We start from the raw sequence: 21,996 nt of genomic DNA, 5'->3' as shown, positions 1-21,996 counted from the left end.
TCATCACCACCCACCGCCAACTCTTGGGCTACTGTTTTACCATCGAATAGTGGGATTGACCGTAACTTTATAACGCCCCCACGGCTGAAAGGGCGAGCATGTTTGGCGCGAGTGGGATGCGAACCCGCGACCCTCGGATTACGAGTCGCACGCCTTAACACGCTTGACCATGCCAGGCCTACCAGCATTGACACAGCAACTTAGCTCATTTATATGTTTGTTTGTTTTGATTTTGGATATTGCGTAAAGCTACACGAAGGCCATCTTCGCTAGTTGTCCCTAATTTAACAGTTTAAGACTAGAGGGAAGGCAGCTAGTCATCACCACCTACTACCAACTCTTGGGCTATTCTTTTACTAACGAATAGTGGGATTGACCGTCACATTATAATGCAAAACAACTGATAGGACAAGCATGTTTGGTGTGATGGAGATTCGAACCTGCTACCCTCAGAGCGCCCTAACCACCTGGTCATGCCGGCCCAGTAACTTAGCATAAATACATACGCATTCAACATTTGGCAATTTTATTATCACTTACAAGTTTAAAAAAAGGTGTGTTATACCATTATTATAAACCACCAAGCCCCAGTTTTTGACTGTTGGTCTCAAAGCTCCACATCAAGAGCGTGTCCATGCAGGAAAATATTTTACTGGTGGGAGAATGTCACGTTTAGTACTTTGGAAGATGTGAAGACTCAGCTCTGGTTACATGATTTAAGAAGTTAAGCACTCAACGAAAATTCATATTGTAAGAATGTAACAGTTATTTTATTCACTGATTCATAAGAAGAGTGGCTATCAAGCGTCCATACAAGTATACACTCACTCTATGTTTTGTACTATAAGATATATAATAACTGTTGTGTTTCACATTAGTATCACATGGTCTAGTTTGTTTAGTTTTTGGCTTAAAACCCAGTTGTCTGGTTAAATTCAGATTATTTTACAAATATCCTGCTTGATCATCCCATTGTTAAGTGGACCTAACTAATACTTGCTCCGAAATAATTTTACTGTAAAAGTATTGACTTTATATACAAAATAAAAATTTAGAAATAGCTAATTTTCTCAGAGAATGCTAATGATGTATATGACCATTGTCTTCTAAGACTCAGTAGTAAAGGTATGGCAGCTCGGGCAACTACTCGATTTGCCTACACTCTAGAGAAAAGATGGAACGAAACATCATGCGCTAATTTTCCTAATAAAGAACAGTTAATGGTCAATTAATGTACCAACTCACAGTCACATCTAGAATAAAGAACACTTAAAAGTTCCATTGCATGTCTCTCTAGATATGAACAGAACGCATTGAAATTTCGAAATATTTACGTATTAAATGAGGACATAGCCAACACGTGGTACCATTCTGCAAAATATTTGTCCTGAGAGGCCCGGCATGGCCCGGTTAAGGCGTGTGACTCGTAATCTGAGGGTAGCGGGTTCGCATCCCCGTCGCGCCAAACATGCTCGCCCTTTCAGCCGTGGGGGCGTTATAATGTGATGATCAATCCCACTATTCGTTGGTAAAAGAGTAGCCCAAGAGTTGGCGGTGGGTGGTGATGACTAGCTGCCTTCCCTCTAGTCTTACACTGCTAAATTAGGGACAGCTAGCACAGATAGCCCTCGGGTAGCTTTGTGCGAAATTCAAAAAACAAACAAACAAACTTGTACTGAGTTTTGTTTATCACAGTCTATATCGATCTCTTCTAGCGGTATGAAAACTTTTTGTCTTTTTTTTATAATTTGGAAAAAGAGGGTAGGTTAAGACATAATTCACTCCAGCTTGCTGAAGGATTGACTTGTATGTCCTGAGCTACCTGCAAACAACAACAAAAACTGCTTCCCTACTTACCACATCATACTGCAAAACCAGATATCTCTCCCTCTTCCCCCATCTAGAAGCTCAGCTGTAAAACAGTGGACTTATAACGCTAAAAATATTTGTAGTGATCACTACACGTATCTGGTTGGGTAGCTTTGTACTTAATTACAAACAAATTAACAAACTTTTTCAGTTTCTTTACTTCATACATCTACGTTGTAGTAATTCGAATTACAAATTTTACAAATTCTTACTTAAGCCATTCACCTGGTTCAATAATAATTAACAGTTTCTAGTTCGTTCTCTATCTATACTAAATATAGTTCTAATATGGAATTTATGATAATAATATTTTTAATCATAAATTTTGTTATTCAAGTTGTTTTAAAAAGTACTAGATGGCGTTCAATTAAAATTACTTTGTTGATACGTGTGATTGTTATTGTCAGTTGAAGAAGGAGGTGGTGAGCAAGTTTGGCGTTGTAGTTACACGTTTGTTTTGCAGAGTGAGTTAACTAAGGTAGAAAGAATTTGGAGCTACATGACTGTTTAGAATGATTTGTTTTTGTCATTTAACTTATATATATATATATATATCTGTACACAATTTGTTATGCCAAAAGAACTAGTATTTTTAATGGTATTCGGAACACTTTAGGTAATTTACCATACTAACTTTGGAAAATTGTATGTATTAGAGTAATGTATAATTTTGTAACGTAATTTGTGTAATTCATTTGTAGGCATCAGCCAGAAATGACGCAAAAACATACAAGTAACGAAAAAAATTAGAATAACTATTATTATGCTATTACCATCTTAATTTTATGATTTTGGATGAGTATTTTAATAGTTTTAAAACAAGGGTCAGTTTCTTTTGTAGAATTTTAACATACACATAATAAGATAAGCATAAAAGATGCATCTAAAGTTTAATGTGTAATTATTATTGTTACTATTCGCTAATATGTTGTGTTTGGTCTCAATAGCACTCTGGCAGTCGGAATTGTGATTGGGTGTGTGAGTTTTCTGTAGGCGGAGCTAAGAAAAGTGATGCAGTATGAGTACTCCACTTTTTCGACTTCAGTAACAGTGAGTGAGCTTGGTGTGGAATTTTATGAGTTTGATGACAATTACTGTGAAAATTATTTTTGCTCAACTAGCGCTAATATCCTTAGCAGTATGGAGGAAGATACAGATGTTGAGCCTGAACTATTAGATCTTCCTTTATTGCAAGCAGAGGATAAGCCTCAAGTGAAAGATAGGTATTTATTTATCATCGTTACTACGTTAGTACTAGTAGTAGCATTGTTATGTTTTGTAATAAGTTAATGTCGGGCGTATGACAGTTTGTTTAATTAATAAATCAAAACAGTGTACACGATAATACTTAGTATTACTATTAGTAGCATTGTTAGGAACATATGTCAGAGAAATTTGAGGTGTTCACTGAAAGTGGTGACTGGAATCGGGAGTAAAATTAGATAAAACAAATATGTTGCAACTGAGATATGAGCTTGTAACTTAGTGTAGTTATAAATTACATCAGTTGAGTGCTTTGTGGTTCTGAAACCGAAACACTGACCTTCCAGTGTTCATAATTTAAGCAAGCGGTCATTCGACATTTTAACAGTAAAAAACACTCTTAACCAGAACAACAATTTACAATAGACGATATTAGCGTGTAACTAATATTAGTTATATTAAATTCAAAATATGCTATTTGTAGTCTTTTTTGTCTTTTTTTTTGCATTCGTAGCTCATAGTTAAAGACGATGTATCCTCAATGTGTGCTAGTGTTATTATGTACGTTCTCTGTTTTATTACAATAGTTCTACTATATACAGTTTATAGCATTAATAAATACACTAAAGCGAAACAAGAGGAACCAACTACACACAAATATAAATTATATAGTTTAAAATGTTCATGTTATGAGATTTGCGGGTATCCCGTGGTTTGATGTATGTATAACTATTATAGTTGTGCATTCTTCTTTACCTTAACACAGAAGTTTTTAGTATTTATTTATTTATTTTTGCTAATAGATAGTAGTTACTGATTAACTAAAAATTATTAACTGCTTAATAATTACACAAAGGTGGTTAGTTGAACTACAAACTATGAAAATAATAAAATATATTTTGAAATTTCAAAGTTTGTCTATTTGATGGCTGTTATGAAGGTTACAAATATAGATTATTAAAAAGTCTGTGGTAAAATAAAAGCTTTATCACCAGCCATGCTAATTGTTTAAAAGTATTAAATACTGTGCTTGTTGTATAAGACATGTAGCAGCAAAGTAAGGTTGGTCTTTTGGCAGGATTAGGCATGTATAATTATTGCATTATTTATGTGATAGGTAAACCATATAGATGATTGTTAGATTTGCTTGCTAAACTAATCTTCTACTGAAATTTGTTCAAAAAAATAATTTTATTTTTTCCAAGAAAAAAAGACTTTCAAAAAGAATATGTAATTCTCATAAATTAATTTTTTTATTGGAATAATAATAATAGTTATATATTCATTAATACCTTTTGCATATGTTACTACATTATATGATTTTATTTTAGCAGGTAAAATGTTTAATACTAAGATATTTTTAAAGCTACATACAATAATTAAAAGATATAATATCAAAATATTAGACATAAACTGGAAAATTTAGAAACTAAGTTTTGTTTGTCAGTTTATTTGAAAAATTATTGTGATTACAGCCAAAAATATCATTAATAGCAAAGATATCCAAACAGAAATAATGATCATTTTATTTAACATTCGTAGTTGATTTTTGATGTTGACCAGAAACTGACTAGTATAGTTGTGTTTTTTTCTATTAGAGCAATATGTTACTAAGTTAATAAATAAACCTTTTCAATAATGCTATAGTAATTTTAAAATTAAATACAGTAGAAACGTTTTTGTATTTATATTATAAAACTTAATTTTGTTTATTTGCAGGTGTAAAATAGTTTTACTTGCATTCACTTTACTAGGATTTACAACATTATTTCCATGGAACTTCTTTATTACTGCAAATGATGTGAGTATGTGTGCTTTAGTATATGGTTTTACGAATAGCTTCATAGGAAAAAAAAATTCATGTATATGCTTTTGTTCTACAGTAATATTTAGATATTTTTATGTACATCTGAATTTCTACATATTTTAACTTCTTAAATGGATGTTCTTTTGTGGAAAATAAACAGTTTGGTTTGATTAGACATGTTCTGATCAAGTTATGCAATTTTAAAGAAATTTTCATTACATAAAAATAAAAAGGCTTGGTGCATTGGGGGTGGGGTTCAAAACAACTTAATATATAAAGATTAATAATGATTGAAAATTGTTCTTACACTCTTAAAATTTTATAAGAAAAAAACATTATTTTTGGATAAAATGCATTGTATCCATAGTCCTTTTTTTCATCAAAATGCTGCACATCTATTAATACGATGCCACTAGCAACTGAATTTTATTATTGTTGTACACCATATTTTGCATTTGAGCACTTCATACATGTTTGTTTGTGTATATTTTATGGTTTTGAACTTGATTTAAATTGGTGTTTAACAGGTACACTGCTGTGCAAAAGTGTTAGGACAAGATAATATTTTGCTATTCTTTCTATTTTATGGGGCTACTTCTTCCATGCCATTACAGAATGTAAATTTCAATACTGTGGTAATGCTTCATTGATCTGTGTTGACAATTGAATGAGCCAGGGTGAGAATACTTAACATTCAATAGAATTCCCATATACTTGTACCAAGAGAATGTCATGATGGTCAAGCTTGAATGAACATGATGATCAAAGTTAGAGACTGAAATAATTGTCATCATACTCCATGTAGTGTCATAAATATGAAGAAAGAAGTCAGCAAGGATCTAGTATATAGCAGTGATATGTTAGAAGAAATTAGTTAAACGGGACTCGGAAAAGTAAACCTTGATTTAAGAACGAAAAAAAAAGTGTTTTACGCTATATAATAAGTTTTGTTTTCATGCCATGGCCCAAAAAGCAGAGTTCACATAAAAACTTTTAAGTGTTGCTGGTTGGACTCTGACAAATTGCTGCAGACTTGAAATGCTTGCCAAACACTGACAAGTGCACCCTTGATTGTGAAAACAAGACAGGTAAATTTGAAAACGGGAAAGAGGCAGAACACTAACTTAATGATGCTGATGTTCAGTATCTTCATTTATGTAGCCTTCAAGACAGAAGGAAGACTGCCACCATGATATAAACAACCATGTATCAAATGACAAAAGTGTCCAGATCTACAGTATCAAGAAGACTCAACCAGAATGAAATATTTGGTCATGAAGCAGATGAAGAAAACCTTTACCACAGTCTCCAAATATTATCAAGAGACTAACATTTCCTAAAAAGTACAATAACTGAACTTTTTATGATTTGAAAAGGGTTTTAATAGGTGGTTAAGTCTAAGTTTAAAATATTTGGTTCAAAACATAAGTTGTACATCTGGTGGAAGAAAAGGGAAAAAAACTTTTGTGCATAGCACTTACCATGAAGTATGGGAAAGATGTGATGTTTTGGAAATATTTTGGTCCTGATTTGACAGTAGATATTTGCAGTATAAATGAAATAATGGATCAGTACAAGTACCTTCAGATACTGATCTGTCATGGTATACCCAGTAGTTTGCATATTATTGGTAAAGGATTCTTCTACCAATAAGATAATGACCCCAAAAATTCATCCAACCTGTTCAGAAATTACTTAGCTAAGAAGCTGATGGAATCTTTCAAAGGATACAATGGCTGCATGTAGTCCTGATCTCAATCCTATTAAACAGATCTAGGATTTGATAGATCAAAAGCTTGACAAATCAAAAGCTAATTCCAAAGAAACTATGGAAGTGTATTAGAGACATTTGATTAAATATGTTGAAACAATGCCTGAAACAGTGTCTGCAGTTACTAAAAATAAAGGGGAAGACATAAAATATTAACTGTTTACTGAACTCAGGCACTTCCCCTGAGTTATGTTTGCTGAATTTGAGCACTTCCTCTGAATATAAAGATTAATAAAATGTTCATGTTTCATCTGTGACTTGCATTTCATATTTCTTTGAAAATAGCTTGAAATCTAATTTTTGTCTTTGTCCTAACACATTTGCACAGTATTGTAGACTTAATAGCATAAAGAGTTTTGTAATTATATATTTTTCCTAGATCTGGCATTCAAATTTTACTTGCTCTTATTGCAGTCAAATAGTTTTACAATAATGTATATCTTGTTCTGTATGTGATTCAGGATTTTTTGATATGTACGCGTGTGTTTATAATTTTGGTTTGATGTAAAATACATTGCATAATTTCTGTGCTTTTAACTAAAAATTGTAAACCATAGAACTGCTTTAAAGAAATGTTTTTTTAAGAAAATTTTAATAAAGATATATAATAGAAGCAAACAATTTTAAAATTTTCTTTCCATTGGATTGTTACTTCTAAATATTTTCAAATCTGCTTTCATTTTATTGCAAACATACAGTAAAAATATAATTTAAAGCAAAATTAAAAAATTTTTTGTAAATCTTATTAATTTTTATCACAATTTTTTTAGTGATAAATATTAAAGAATGAATACTGCTGCTGTTTCATAATGTATTGTTATTTTCTTGAAACTAATATACCTATGCACTTTTCTTATTACAGTACTGGATGTACAAGTTTCGTAATGTAAGTGAAAACATTTTAGATCCTTATGAAAAAACTGAACTCCAAGCATCTTTCTCAAGTTATCTGTCAATTGCAAGCAACATTCCTACATTAATAATGCTGTCAGTGAATACTGTTCTTGTTAATAGGTTGGTATTATATACTATGGTAGACTAAATTGTTTAGTTTACATCTACTACATTTAAAGAACATTTATGCAGATTTACAGCATATGAATCCAATCAATCATTAAGGAAATATTTTTCATTTTTTTAGTACTTAAGTAAGGTTTTTCTTTAATTACAAGAAATAGTATTAAATTATTATGCAAGTTTTTAGATTTTGCTCAGTGATTTTACTAAAGAATTTTCTTATTTTATCTTGTTTGTTTCCTTAAACTACTTAAAGTAAATTTGCTAGGATTAGTTTTAGAACTGAATATAACATTTTGATTACTTTTGTTAAACCTCACCTTGCTGATAGTGTCTAAAGGACAGTAAGATTGTGACAAATACTTTTGATTATTTTAACTTTAGTGTTCCTATAAATTGATTACTGTGTTTTGTTTTTCATTAGACTACCTCAAGAGCTACGAAATGGATGTTCTTTGGTTGCAATGGTCTTAATTTTCATGATAACAGTTGCCTTAGCAAAAGTCAACACAGATGGATGTATGTATGAAAAAACATGCCATAACATACATCAGTAATGTTATAGTATCACAGTTTTTTTCTTATCTAGAGAATAATTTGTTTTATAACTGTAAAAATGTATTTTATTAAGGTTAATATTTTTGTAACTTAAAACAGTTTTAAGATTATTATTTAACATAATGAGACTCCACAGCTGACAATTACTTGTGAACAAATAATTAAAAGTAGACTGTAATGTGCATTTTTATTTCTTTCTGGTCCTGCAGTGGGACAGCTTTATGTCTACAAACTTAAAATGCTAAAATCTAAGTTTTAATACCCCACGATGCACACATTGGGTAGCTAAACGTGGCTGATCTAAAATGAGCATTCTCTCTTTGAGATTTCAACTGTATTTTAAAGCAGGTTTGCCTTTTCACATCTTTTATTAACACTACAGCATAATCATTTCTCGACATAAAATCTAAAAATGCAAGACCGTTGATTCTCATTTTGTGTACACTCACATGACTCTTTGATATTTAGTTTGAAAATGAAAGATTGTAATGACTTTGAATATTAAAAAAACGTGTTTCGCTCACTTTTCATTAACAAGAAAACCATCTGAAACTGTAATATGTTGAGACTACTTTGGTATGACTTTATACGTGGTAAATCCCCCAAGATATCAAAGTACAATCCGTTTTACAAATCTTGTTTGACTGATACAGTTGTGTGAGTATATGAGGCGGATTAAGGAAAATATATCAAACATTTTTGCAGATTTACATTTAAGATTTTATTACATAACTTTATCATTGCTGTATTTCTATAAGCTCGGTACAAAATGTAAGTTATAATTCAGTGTTTTGTATTATATAACTAAATCTCAAATGGAAGTATTTTATATAAATTCTCAGTGTCACGTAATATGTCTGCACTCTGAACTGCCAGATAGATATTTTGATTAGTTAACTAATTAAAAATTCATAAATATTGGAAAACTAGAATATCAATTTATAACCTGCAACCTTATTTAAACAAGATATATTAAGAAAATGTAAAGTTTACACGACGTTTTCTCTCCAGTGTCAGTCTTTCAAAAATGACAGAAATTCTGTCTTTGCTTTTGGATTATTTATAGCCAACATAAATAGCAGCAGTTTTTTTTTGGTTTTTTTTTACTAGACTCCTTATATAGTTACTTCAGTTTGCTGCCCAGAAGTAAACATTTAGTAAACATCTTCATTGTTTGTAATTAATTTTCTGCTCCAAACAGCTAACACAATTTTTAAATATAATTGTAACCTATTTGGAAAGACAGTTAAATTGTTGTAGTTTTGTGAAATTCTATTTTGATCTGGTATAAATGTTAAAAATGCATGTTTGAAAGTAATATCTTGTGGAGAACATATAGAATAAGAATGCATGTGCTGAGGAAATAGTCTTTCAAGTACAAGTCTTTAAAATAGGCTTCAACTCTTATACAAATCCAAAACTTTTTGCTTTTTATGTATTTTTTATTTATCATCTTTTAACAAAAGTATTCTCATAGAAGATAACTTGCTAGATGTGATAATAAAGCAAATTAAATTAAGAAAACAAAAATTATATAAAATTTGTGGGTTCAATGTGAGCTACTCCATCACCTCTTGTAACCTGACCAATAGCTTATGTTAAGTTCTTTTGCTCTGGTTAGCAGTAATTGCCATGTAAATATTATATGGTCAGCATCTCATAGATGGGGATACTATTACATTACTTAAATTGTTCCATTTTAACAGAATTACAGTTTGTTTGTGATGTAGAGGCTTAAAAGTGTAATTATTTTCAAAGTCTAGTGTGTGAAAAACCTTTTTTTTCTGTCAACCTAGTCTTACATAAATGTAAGACAGTATGAGAAATGTCCAATTGTATAGTGATAGCCAGCAATAACTGTTACTTTATAATGATTTTAAAAATGTATCTCTAATATGCTAGCAAACTGCAACATTTTAAACTGATGGAAGTGAATTAATGAAGTTTATTGTACCATCTAAAATTAATGTACTATATTATCCCTTATTTCATTTGAACTTTTTTTATAGGGCAGATTGGATTCTTTGTTTTAACAATGGTTACTGTGGTGGCTGTAAATGGTAAGTGGAATGAATTTACGAACTAGTTGTAAAGAGAATTTAAAAAGTGTTCAAAATAGTTTGACATCTTGCATTACACAAAACGTCACATAAAGACCAGTTTATGAAATATATTTCTAATGTATTTTATTGTTCTGTAAGCTCTTTTGGATATTATTGTTTTGCACAAAGCTACCAAAGAGCAGTCTGAGATAGCCATCCCTAAATTTGAAGTGATAGACTAGAAGAAAGGCAACTAGTTACTACTCCCCCCCCCCATTGCCAAATTTTGGGCTACTTTACAAATGAATAGTAAGAGTGATTGTCATATTACAATGCTTCTAGAGCCAAAAAGGAAATCATGATTGGTGATGGGGTTTATTCTTGCAAACTTCAAATTGCTGGTTGAGTGCCCTACTCCGAGACCAATTAACCCTGTTGTGATGGGTCATGTATCAAAAGCCATGTCATCTTGTTTTTTTGTGTTGGTTGAATTTTTTTAAAACTATTATTTTATAAAATTGTGTCAGTAAGTTTGGTATTAACTTGTAGATAATAATTAAAATTTTAGTACTATTTATTAGTTAATGTATTAATTTAAAAGTAAATATTAAAATAATGTACCTAAATATAGATTTTTGTGTCACATGGTATGTTGAATGCAACACTGTCTCAAATTAGATATTTGTAGTGTCAAAAATAGTCTATACTCTAACTAGAAACTCAAATTACTGGTATTGACAAGCTAGAATGTAAAATAACCTATTTTTTTATATTTGAAATATCACTCCCATACTGAATCAGTTGCCCATCTTACCTCTTCATTTTTTTGTAAACTATCTGTAATGTACACTTACTTCAATATGTGACGTGAATAACCAATTGAAAGCCTAGAATGTCCTCTAGTGGCTTTCTGAGCCATTTTCAAATATAAAGGTGTCTTCTCTTGCTTTTGAAATAAACCTTCATGCTGGTAAGTTGGTCTTTAACCTGTTCAAAATTTCATACTTTTCTTCGACCCAAATACAGTTGAGTTATTAAACTTGAATTATAATGGATTTTTGTGGTACTGATTTAATAATTTTGTTTCTTCAAATGTATACATGAAACCTATTTAAAAAAATTCATGTACTCCACATATAAACGTTATTAAGGCTTAGCAAGTTATGACAAGCAGCAGTTGAGTATAAAGGTTGTAGCTAGAAGATATAATTTTCTTATACTTATTTATTAGCTATTCTGTGTTTCAATAATTTGTTTGTAAATAATCTATATATCTATATAATATATAATTGAAATATTACTATTCTTTTAGACTAAGTTTTATATTATTGAATACAGTAACATGAGTGCACAAATGCTGTCAGTGCAAGTTGTGTAATGTTAGTCAGGCACCTAGATGTTCAGCACAATAAAAACAATATATATATAAATGTATAGTGTTATGAAGCTTGATCTATTTAAACTTATCATTTGTGTTCCAGTTTGTAATCATTTGAGAATGAAAAAAACAATTTATATTTATTTCCTAATTTTTTATAGTGGTTACAAGGTTGGTAAATTTGACAGGTGTCATATAGTTAGGACAGAACATAACAGACAGTGTAAAATTTGACTGAAAACAAATGTATTTAAGAAGTTTTAGAAATTAAACAAATAATATTTGAGATTTTAGAGACAAAGAATAGTTTTTAATCATAACTTAAAAATGACTTTGCTCAGACTAGAAAACAAATGAATCTTTAATGCAAATACTTATTTAAAAATCTGATTTCTTTGTGTACAAAAACCTGCACACTTTACTAAAAGTGTATCAGATTTTTCGAAATTTTAAGTATAAATACATAACTTGTGTATTTTATACTGAACCAGTTTTGAAGGGTTAAAGATAATGAATTATTTTACTTTAATGTTTGCTGGTAGGCCTTAAAATAATTTCAACGAAAACTCCAAAACTAATATATGGCTTACTCACAAATAAACTTACTTGCCCAACTTCCACAATAATTGGTTAATAATAAAGACACTAATTTAATTACACAGTAACTCTTAGTAACAGACATGAAACTGGATTACTGTGTTTGTTCATTAACTCATTGTTTACTGATGTACTCACTTTGGTATTTTGTATAATCTTGTTTTCTACCTACTACTCAAAACTTCTAGATTGGTCAGTACATCATCATTGTGATTAGTTCCCTCTAGTACACAAACATTTAAATTAGAATATTAAAATTATAGCTTCCAACTATATATAATTAAGTAAATAAATATTTTATAAGAGTATAGCACTAAGATTGCTGTGAGCACTAACTGTGAGAGAAAAATATTACATGGTGGGGGTTTGATCCCCATAGTAAACAGCATGTTGTATAGCTTTATGCTTAACATCAATTACACAATATTGTAATTAAGAAAAGAAAGAGAGAATGTCCTGCAAAGCAAAGTGATGTTTGAAGTAAAAACTTAGTGTTTCTTCAGCAAGTATAAACAGTGTAATCTCGAGCACTTAATAAAACATAAGGAATAGTCAAATAGGCATGTGATAGCTAGAAAAAAGGAGAATAAGGAAAGACTGTTGAGAATTCTTTTTGTTTCTTATAATTATTTGATGTGTTTTTATTTTTATTGTATCTTGAATGTTGTGCATTATGGAATGATTTCTTCAATTTTTGTGTTTTATTTGTTTGTAACTTTCCTTAGCATTCATGAGTTTTTTTTTTTTACTTTATTGTTTTCATTGCAAGTTTTCTTTTTGTGTCAAGTAATTGTTTTATATGTTTAAATAATTTTCTGTTTTATGTTCATGCATTTCTGCAGCATAGAAAAATGAGAAACTAGTTGTATTTTATAATAAAAATATTTTAAACTCTAGAAGAAATGAAATTAGATTATTCTGTATTGTCCATCAATCTGCTTGTTCAACATTACACTTTAAATGCAATATTGTATATTTTTAAACAATTGTAATTGATGTATCACATGCAATAATTAAGAGAAAAATGTTGTTGAAGTTATTTTATATTTTCACTTTGGTTAGGTTTACTGATAGAAAACGAGTGACTTCAATTTGGGTAAAAACTTAAACTTTGTATTCATAAGCAACTTTAGTATAATACCAGTTACATTTTTTATCTATTCGTAATTCATTGTACATTAGATATCTTAACCTTCCAGTTAGATAATTCGTCTTATTTTCTCTAATCTGTTGTATTTTAGTTGCTGCTGCCTTGTTTCAAGGTGGAATTATTGGCCTTGTGTCCCTTTTTCCCCCAGCTTACATGCATGGTTTAGTAACAGGACAGGTAATATTTGGTACAATTTTTAACAAAGAAGTACCTTTTCAGATAATTCTTTTTCTGTTACTCGTGAACTTAAAACAAGTTGCAAATTATACATTTTTCATTGCAGTAGCACCAGAGAAAAATTTCTGACAAATGTTTATTTTAATGTGTATTATTAATGTCTGAACAATAATTCAGTAGAATGTGCAAATAAGCACTTCTAAACTTCTTGTCTATTTTAACTACAATAAAATCTTTCTGTGCAGAACTTCAGTGTTTCTATGCTCCACAGTACAGATGTTAATTCACATTTGGACTTTGAATGATGTGTATTTGCAGTGACTTGCACAACACAATTTTTAAAAGTTGTTATTTTCATAGTTTACTCTAAAGATATTTTTTACTTCAAAGGTGTTCATAATTTCTGCTCTTTATGTTGCAAATTAGTGAAAAACTGTTTTTTCTTCTCAGGCAGTAGGAGGTATATTTGCTGCCATAGCCCAGATCATAGCATTAGCTGGACATCTTGAGCCACTAGTTAGTGGCTTTGGATTTTTCTTGTGTGCAGTAATTGTACTTTTAGTGGCACTTTTTTCTTACCTTGGAGTACACAAAATGGTAAGTACTTTCTGCATTAGAGTTTTTTTGTTTGTTTCACAGTCATATAATAACTATCTCTGTCTCAATTTTAGTATAAGCAATGGTAACTGTTATGAACAGAATCAGTAGCAGATCCAGATTATGCTTATACTGCATCCTCCCTTTTAGCAACAATAAAAAAAATATTTGTGCAAATATCCATTTCATGTACATGTGGACTCATCATGTCCATCTGTGGGTTGCATTCAATTAGTAAGCTAATTCCTTCCTTTAGCTGCATGCAAGTATTGAACCAGTGTAATTTCAGAACTCCCCTTGTTATAAATGTTTGCTCACTTATGGGTTTGTTTGTGTTGTGTTGTTAGCCCCCTACCCCAAGTGTCCAAAACTAATTAATCTGTTTTTCACCATAGGCACTCTATGCAAAAAATATGTCACTAAAATAAATTATTTTAAAACTAGTATAATTTAGCTGGCTTTTACAGTAAGCTATAAAAGGTTTAAATTCCATTACATGCTAGGGCAGAATTAAAATATTCACTTACAAAGAAACTATGATACTGTAATTTTGTTGGAGCTGAAATCAATTATTTGTAATAAGCCTTGTGTAAAGAATAATCTACTCTTTCTATTGGCTGTAAACGTGTAATTCATGTAAAGGTAATTAGCAAAACTATCTAAAAATATGAGAGAGAGAAGAGCAGCTTCTTTGGTGCTTGACAAATCTGTTTCAACTCATAAAGAATATGGAGATTCTAGTATGTAACTATGTAGTTTCTTTTTACTTGACTGCAAGCTGTAACAGCTCCTTTTAGAAGTTTAAAAAATTCTGAAGTAGAAAACTGAATTCAAATACATCAAAAGTCAAAGAAAAATAAACATTGAGAGTGTTTAAATATTTATTTTTGAAAGTAAGAAGTCAAAACTTTAATCATATAAAAATTTAAATTATGAATTACATTTTCATGCTAAGTTTATATGCTATGATAATAGTTATTTGATTAAATGCTAAATTCTGTGAAACGTTGTAATGTGGTCAAAAGTGCCAGGACTGGATGTGAAGGGTTAATCATTAATTATCTTAAACATCACAGTTCTAATTGTTTTTAAAAGAAAGAAAAAGCCCGATATGGCTAGGTGGTTAAGGCGCTCGACTCATAATCTGAGGGTCACGGGTTTGAATCCCCATTATACCAAACATGTTTGCCTTTTCAGCTATGGAGGCATTACAATGTGACAGTCAATCACACTATTTGTTGGTAAAAGAGTAGCCCAAGAGTTGGCAGTGAGTGGTGATGACTAGCTGCCTTCCCTCTAGTCTTACACTGTTAAATTAGGGATAGTTAGCACAGATAATCCTCTTGTAGCTTTGCACAAAATTCAAAAACAAACAAAAGAAAGATAAAACATTTCCACTGTGTGTTGTAACATTAATGTTTTTATAATGCAGAACTTCATTCTGTTGGTGTATTACTTATGATATGCTTTTCTTCTAGGTGTTCTTTAAACATCACACAGAATGTACAACAAGTAAGATAGCATTGTTTGTTTACTTTCTATCAGAATGGTATTTAACATAAAAACTAACCTTCATTAAACTTGCTGTTACAATCCGAAGTGATGGAATCTGTCATGATAATACACCTGTGTAGTTTTAAGTGTTTCTAAAGAAAAAAAAGCATTTTCTTTCTAAAATTAGAAGCTAAACTATTCCTCTTAAAATATCTTAGATCTAGTTTGAAACTTGATTTATAATTTTACATACACTAAAACAGATTCCACATCCTTTTCAGTTTTATAATACTGTGTTTTTGTCTGTATTTGCAATCACATTTTTGTGTGGTTACTTGTAACATTCATACAGATTGATGGTTACACTTAAGTGCACAAGATTAACATGAGTGTTTTGTGTATAATAGTGTCTCCAGTAATGTTTATATGCTTTTTGAGCTTTATTATATAACTTAATGTTTGTACTAATAAAATATAATTAGCACAGCAGGTTTGGCTAACCCATAAAAGCTCAAGTTTGAGAAAAACTCGTAACTAATGAGGAGATATGTGTTTAACACAGTTATCATGTTCTCACTGATACTTTACAGGTATCCCTCGACTTGCAGAAGGGACATGTTCTCAGAGAACTTAATGGGAAAATCACTTTAAGTTTATATTATTTTAAAAGTAAAAATAGTGGATGTGTTCCTAAATCGATTTTTGGCATTACTCAATTTTATTCTTCTATAATGTAAGAAAATTACCATTGTTTTATTATATCTGTTTTCATATCCAGTATTATTGCCTGACAAGAGTGTTTTGCTAGGGCAACAGTTGAACTTGATGGAAGTCTCTTTCCAGAACTTGAAAGTTAAGATAAGTTACAACTGATTTAAATTTAGAATAAAAAAAATTCACTTCATTAAGACAGGTATTGAGGAACAAAGGCTGGCTGATATAGACACTGTGCAAAATGCTTGTGTCGAGAGGTCTTACAATGGAGGATTCTGTGACATGGTTTGATGAAGGAGTGATGCACTCTTTGAAATTTCATCTGTAATGCTCTACTGAATTTAATAGTTCTGACTTTAAAAATTAAATTGCTGTCTTAAGTGTGTATTAGTGGAAACCAGGTTAATAATTAAAGGTACTTCAGTATTATAAAAGAGAAATGTTTTTGGCTGTTTGAATTTTGTAATAATGAAAAATTTGTTTTGTAACAGGCAAAACTTTTATAACTTTTAGATATGTTTTTGTTATAGTAAAAAAAAAAATGCACATAAATAGAAAAACATTCCCATAAGAATTTAACTATGTTGTAGTGAAAAATAAAGTAAGTCTTTGTAAATCAAGAGATCTGTACCAGTACAATTGTTCAATTAATACTGGAAATAAATGGCTGTATAGCACCAACTTGTTAGTTTTATTTAAATCGACACTCAATGTTTTTTTTACAGCCTCGTCAGGAGTGTTCACTAAAACACAAGCTGAAACTACTGTTTTGTTTTACAGCTTCATCAGGAAATTCATTAATGCCTGAACATTGAGTGTCTAATTAAATAAAAATTAACAATTTGTTGTTATACAGCCATTTATTTCTGGGATTAATGTCTTCCATACACCATTATGTACTACAAAAAATAATTGTTCAATTGTTGAATTTTTGATGTTTGATCTCTGCCATGTAATATTTGTGTAAGTAATTAGTAGGTATGCTTGCCCAGAAATTAAAATCGTTTCAAGAGCCACTTTGCAATCTATGAAGGATTGTGTGCATCTCACAAGATACTTCTTGGCCACTGAAGCACTACAGTTATAAACCACTACATTTTTTTATTACTGATCCTAAAGATAGAAAAATAACTACACAAAAAGTTATTTCTCAAATATTTGGTAAATAATTGATGGCTTTTTAATCCTTTGTGTTTTGAAATACATGTGTGCAAAGATCAACTCATGAAATTTCCAAAGAAATATTTTAATATTTAAATTACTCTCATAGGATTTCTTCTCAGTTTTTATATCTTTGAACTTCCTTGAGTAAGTATACTTTTAAAGGACATTGACCATATGTCTTGCATTTGTTATTTTTGCTTTGATTCATTTAACTTGAATGATAATAAATTACATGTACTCCAATAGATACATTTTTATTTTAAAAGAAATATCCAAAAAGATGTCTTTGATGACAGAATCAGATCCTCATCTATCATTTTTGGAACTTTTCAAACAGGTAAGATTAGATTTCTGTCTTTCAGAATGATTAGAAGGTACCTTATGAAATGGTTAATTTTAACATACAGACATACAGATGATGTTATCAGTTATCCAAGTACTGATCTGTAGAACATTTGAGTACAAACTATGATAAAAAAGAAAGAATGTAAAACATTGTATTTCAAGGCTGTTACTTGTGTATAAAGTGGAGTGGTTACTTAAAACGTCTGTGTTGTAACTGGAATATTATTTCAGTAATAACCTTTGTGTAGCTTTGTACTGAAAATTGTTTGAATTTAAATCATCACATGAAAGGTTAATTTATGTGACCTATACTGGGTGTTTAAATTTAAAATTGAAATTTTTCTTCAATTGTTAAAATAAAATACTTTTACTTAGACTACTGTGTTGTTGTGTTTAGAATTCTTCAACAATAAATTAATGGCTCCCACTTGTTTTCAAAATATGTACATCTGTTTAACTTGTTATGAATAACAAACTCTTCACTATTTGATATGTCATAAACATTAATATGTATATATTTTCCTCTGGTCAAACATTAACTTAGGCCCATTCAGTTGCTTTAGAATTTCACTTGACAAGCCAAACTATCTTCTATTACTATCACCAAACTATCCAAAATCTAATTTACTTACTTTATCATCAAGTTACCATGGTTGTATCCAATACTTTTAAACTCATCTGCTTCCTTTTCTTTTCTTATATTTCCAAGAATCTTCTATATACTGTGAAAATCCACAGAAGCTAGTTGAATTACTTTAGAACTCTCTTTGGTAAAATATACTGCACTTATTTTCTACTGTTAGTTTTCCTTTAACATTAATCATTAGACCTTTAACTTTACTGCAGCCCAAATCTTTCTTGTCTACTCTTGTCTGTTTGCTAATCTTGTACTATTTATACATTTATTACCAAATTGTCTGCTTTTACCTCTCTTGTAATAAAAAAGAACACTAAACAATTAAATCATAAAATATTCATTCACAGAATAAACAAAGTTAAAAATATCTAAACTAGACCATCTTTTATATCATGATGTAAACCCGTCTTCAAGATAAGTATATCCATTTCTTTCACTGTATACAAAGTCTGCTCATACATTCTTCCTAATATTTGCAGTTCTTTTAATAGCTTCAATGCAAAGCCTGTAATTCTGAAAATGTGCACCTACCTCATGATCCTGAAAGTGTTGAACTTATACCTGTGAATGTTTGCAAGTGGTTGATAGTCTATGTAGATGATGAACTCCTTCCCATATAGATAGTTCTGGAACTTCCAAATGGCAAATGTGATGGCTTGACATTCTCATTCAATCATGGAGTAGTTCTCACCATCTGATAGCTTTATCAATCTGTCTTCATGTCCTTGTAAGAGTACTGCCCCAATTCCAATGTCTGAAGCATAAGCCTGAACAATGAATTAATTGTTGTAGTCTGGCATACTACAAATTGGTGAGCTACCCAACATGCCCTTTATTTCATGAAGTGCCACCTGCTGTGGTTGTTCTCACATCACCTTGCCTTTCTTGGTTAGGTCAGTCATTGATGCAGTAATTTCAGCATAATTTCGTATGGATTTCATGTATTATCCCACTAACCCCAGGAATGATTTAACTTGTTGCTTGGCCATCTGAGTTAGTGTATATTCTTTGCTGATTATATTTTCCATGGTTATCTGTTGGTCCACCACTACATCCAACAAACTCCAGCACAGAATATCCAGTGTAACACTTGAATGTTCTGTTGGTGATGCATGCTGCCCTTACTGGAACATTTGTCTAAGTCTCATTAGATGGTCTTCTCATCTTGCAGTGTATCAGAATGTCATCCATATAGTGCTCAATATCGTACAAAATCCTCCTCCTCATGCATTTGAATGTTATTGCTGAACTTAATAATGCAATTGGCATCTGTTTAAATTGATAACATCCATCTGGTATTGCAAATGCTGTCTTCTCTTTAGATCCTGTCTCCATTGGGATTTCTCAATAACCTTTACTAAGGTTGATCTTAAAACAAACAAACAAACCTGGCCACATCTAGTTTTGCCATGATGCTCTCTTGTTGCCAATAAGTTCAAAATTGAACTTCATCACAATATGCAGCTTCTGAAAGTCTATGCAGAAACAGTTTAAACAGTAGACTGAATTTGAAGGCTTGATGATTCCAGCTTCCAACATTCTCAACTTTCTGCTTTATCAAGTATCTCATTGCATAATGCATTTGATAGGGCTTCATTTTGACTGATTTCACAAGATTTGTTTTCCTGGTTTATCTATGAATATATCTGCATATTGACACAGCAGGTAGAGTAATGCTTTTTTCTCTGTTTGCCAGTTAGTTTTTTGCTGATATTGACATCTTTGTATGTCTCCTATTCACCTAGTGGTCTTAAGTCTAATAGGTCCTTATCTTCTAACACAATGTCACTGTCTTCTGGTTCTGCATTTGTAACATCAGTCTGTTTCACTAGCTGCACCCATTAGGTCTTGTCTTCCAAAATACTTCAACAGATTGTCATGGAATATTTTTGTCTTCACATTCAACTTGTATTCCATTCTGTTAATAACTTCATGTACTTCAAAAGGTTTCTTCCATTACAGGTGAGTTTGTGGTAGTCTGTGGGCAGCTGAACTAAGACCTCTTGTCCAACCTTGAAACATCCATCCTTGGCCATATTGCCATAGAAATGCTTCTGACTAAAATGCATAAAAACTTCAAGTTACTTGACAAGTCTCCTCCAATTAGTTTCTGTAGTCCAACCCACGGGTATGTGTTCCTTACTTCTGATTCTTCTCCTCCCATCCATTGCTCTTACAATATTTGCATCAGAGATCATACTGTTCTTCCATACAGTGACACAAAGGGTGAAAATTCTGTACATGCTTGTGGAACTTTGCAGTAAGTGGATAATATTACCTGTAAGTACCTGCCCTGGTCATGTGGTCTCTCTTGACACATCTTTTTAGCATGCTTTTTAAAACTCCATTGTCTGTCTGTCTCTCTCTCTCTCTCCAAGTCTGTTACATTTATAATTGTATGGGATGGTAAAGAGTTGCCAAGTACTGATGAATCTGCACCCTTCCTGCATCAGTTCTGAAGTAAACTGGGTCCCTCTGTCACTCAGGATTTCCCTTGGAAAACCTACTCAGCAATATATCTCCAAGAAAGCTTCTACTACTTTCTGTTTCTATCTTTTCCAGTGCTGTTGCTTCCAGGTAGCATGTCACATAGTAGACTACCGTCAGCAAATACCAGTTGCCTTTGTCTCAGATGTTAGTAGCCTGATCTAAGTCCATAGCTACTCTGCTGAATGTCTCTTTCAGTACCACTTTGGTTACCTTTTATCTAGGAATTGTCCTTTGACAGATGTCTCCCATCTCTGACTCCTGGCCAATGGAAGTTACTGGTGATTCTTTTTTATCCATTTTCTTTGCTTTTAGGTGTCTTCCCACAATTGATTCATAAGTAAATGTCACTTGAGTCTGGTATTCTCTTGGTATTCCCTATTTAACTTCCCCCACTATAACTATCTTGATAGGTTCAGTATAGAACTTTCTTCTGGTCCCCTGTTCTGTAGGTATCTTTCCCCTTTGTTTTGTGCTCAAATCTTTCCTTGGCATTGTCCCAAGGTTTCTGTAGTGAAGGGTTTTTCTTCTGTGCTTCTTTAATTCCTGCAAACCAAAATTTGGGATGTTATATTTTGACACTTGCAGGAACTTTGTCTTGCTTTCTCTTCAGCTGTGGTGGTGACAGCAGATGCTTCATTAATATTTCTCTTGTCTATTTCCTCCAAATTTCTACTGCCTGGTATGTTTCCTGTCACAATAAGTTGTGTATTTGTTCTTTTATACACATGATCTCAAGGTCTCCTTCATAATATGGATGAAGTATCCACCTTTATTTTTGCTATGGGAAATTTTCTCTCTGTCCCATCAATTAGCATGTGTTCAGGTGTACCTTGCCTGTCATTTGATCATCAGACACTAGACTGCTTCTCACTACTTTCTTGTCCACAACATAGCCTTCACATATTGACATTTTGTTTGCTATCACCTCTTTGATATTTGTTGCATGCTACCATCACTATGGACCATGTTTTCTTGCATTGAATCTG

At 31.4% G+C, this 21,996-nt stretch overlaps 1 protein-coding gene across 5 annotated transcripts in view; it reads left to right on the top strand.

Annotated features, from left to right (window-relative positions):
* Positions 1 to 2,235: 2,235 nt before the first annotated feature.
* Positions 2,236 to 21,996, top strand: part of LOC143226578 (equilibrative nucleoside transporter 3-like) — a 32,457-nt gene continuing 12,696 nt past the window's right edge. For 3 of the 5 annotated variants that reach the window (XR_013014676.1, XM_076457732.1, XM_076457729.1), the window contains exons 1-10: positions 2,249 to 2,347; positions 2,817 to 3,092; positions 4,792 to 4,873; positions 7,513 to 7,664; positions 8,092 to 8,186; positions 10,235 to 10,285; positions 13,484 to 13,569; positions 14,020 to 14,166; positions 15,645 to 15,678; positions 17,805 to 17,875. Coding sequence is in view for 4 of the 5 variants with exons in the window: in XM_076457732.1 (XP_076313847.1) it covers positions 2,881 to 3,092; positions 4,792 to 4,873; positions 7,513 to 7,664; positions 8,092 to 8,186; positions 10,235 to 10,285; positions 13,484 to 13,569; positions 14,020 to 14,166; positions 15,645 to 15,678; positions 17,805 to 17,875 (930 nt within the window). In the remaining variant the exon portion in view is untranslated. Of the gene's footprint in view, positions 2,486 to 2,816; positions 3,093 to 4,791; positions 4,874 to 7,512; positions 7,665 to 8,091; positions 8,187 to 10,234; positions 10,286 to 13,483; positions 13,570 to 14,019; positions 14,167 to 15,644; positions 15,679 to 17,804; positions 17,876 to 21,996 lie in introns of all 5 variants that reach the window. The other 2 variants (XM_076457730.1, XM_076457731.1) reach the window with 2 other exon arrangements.

The sequence above is a fragment of the Tachypleus tridentatus genome, chromosome 9, assembly GCF_004210375.1.
Source record: "Tachypleus tridentatus isolate NWPU-2018 chromosome 9, ASM421037v1, whole genome shotgun sequence".
NCBI classification, from domain to species: domain Eukaryota; kingdom Metazoa; phylum Arthropoda; class Merostomata; order Xiphosura; family Limulidae; genus Tachypleus; species Tachypleus tridentatus.
The sequence above is the reverse complement of the archived record's forward strand: the minus strand, read 5'-3'. Positions and strand labels throughout refer to the sequence as shown.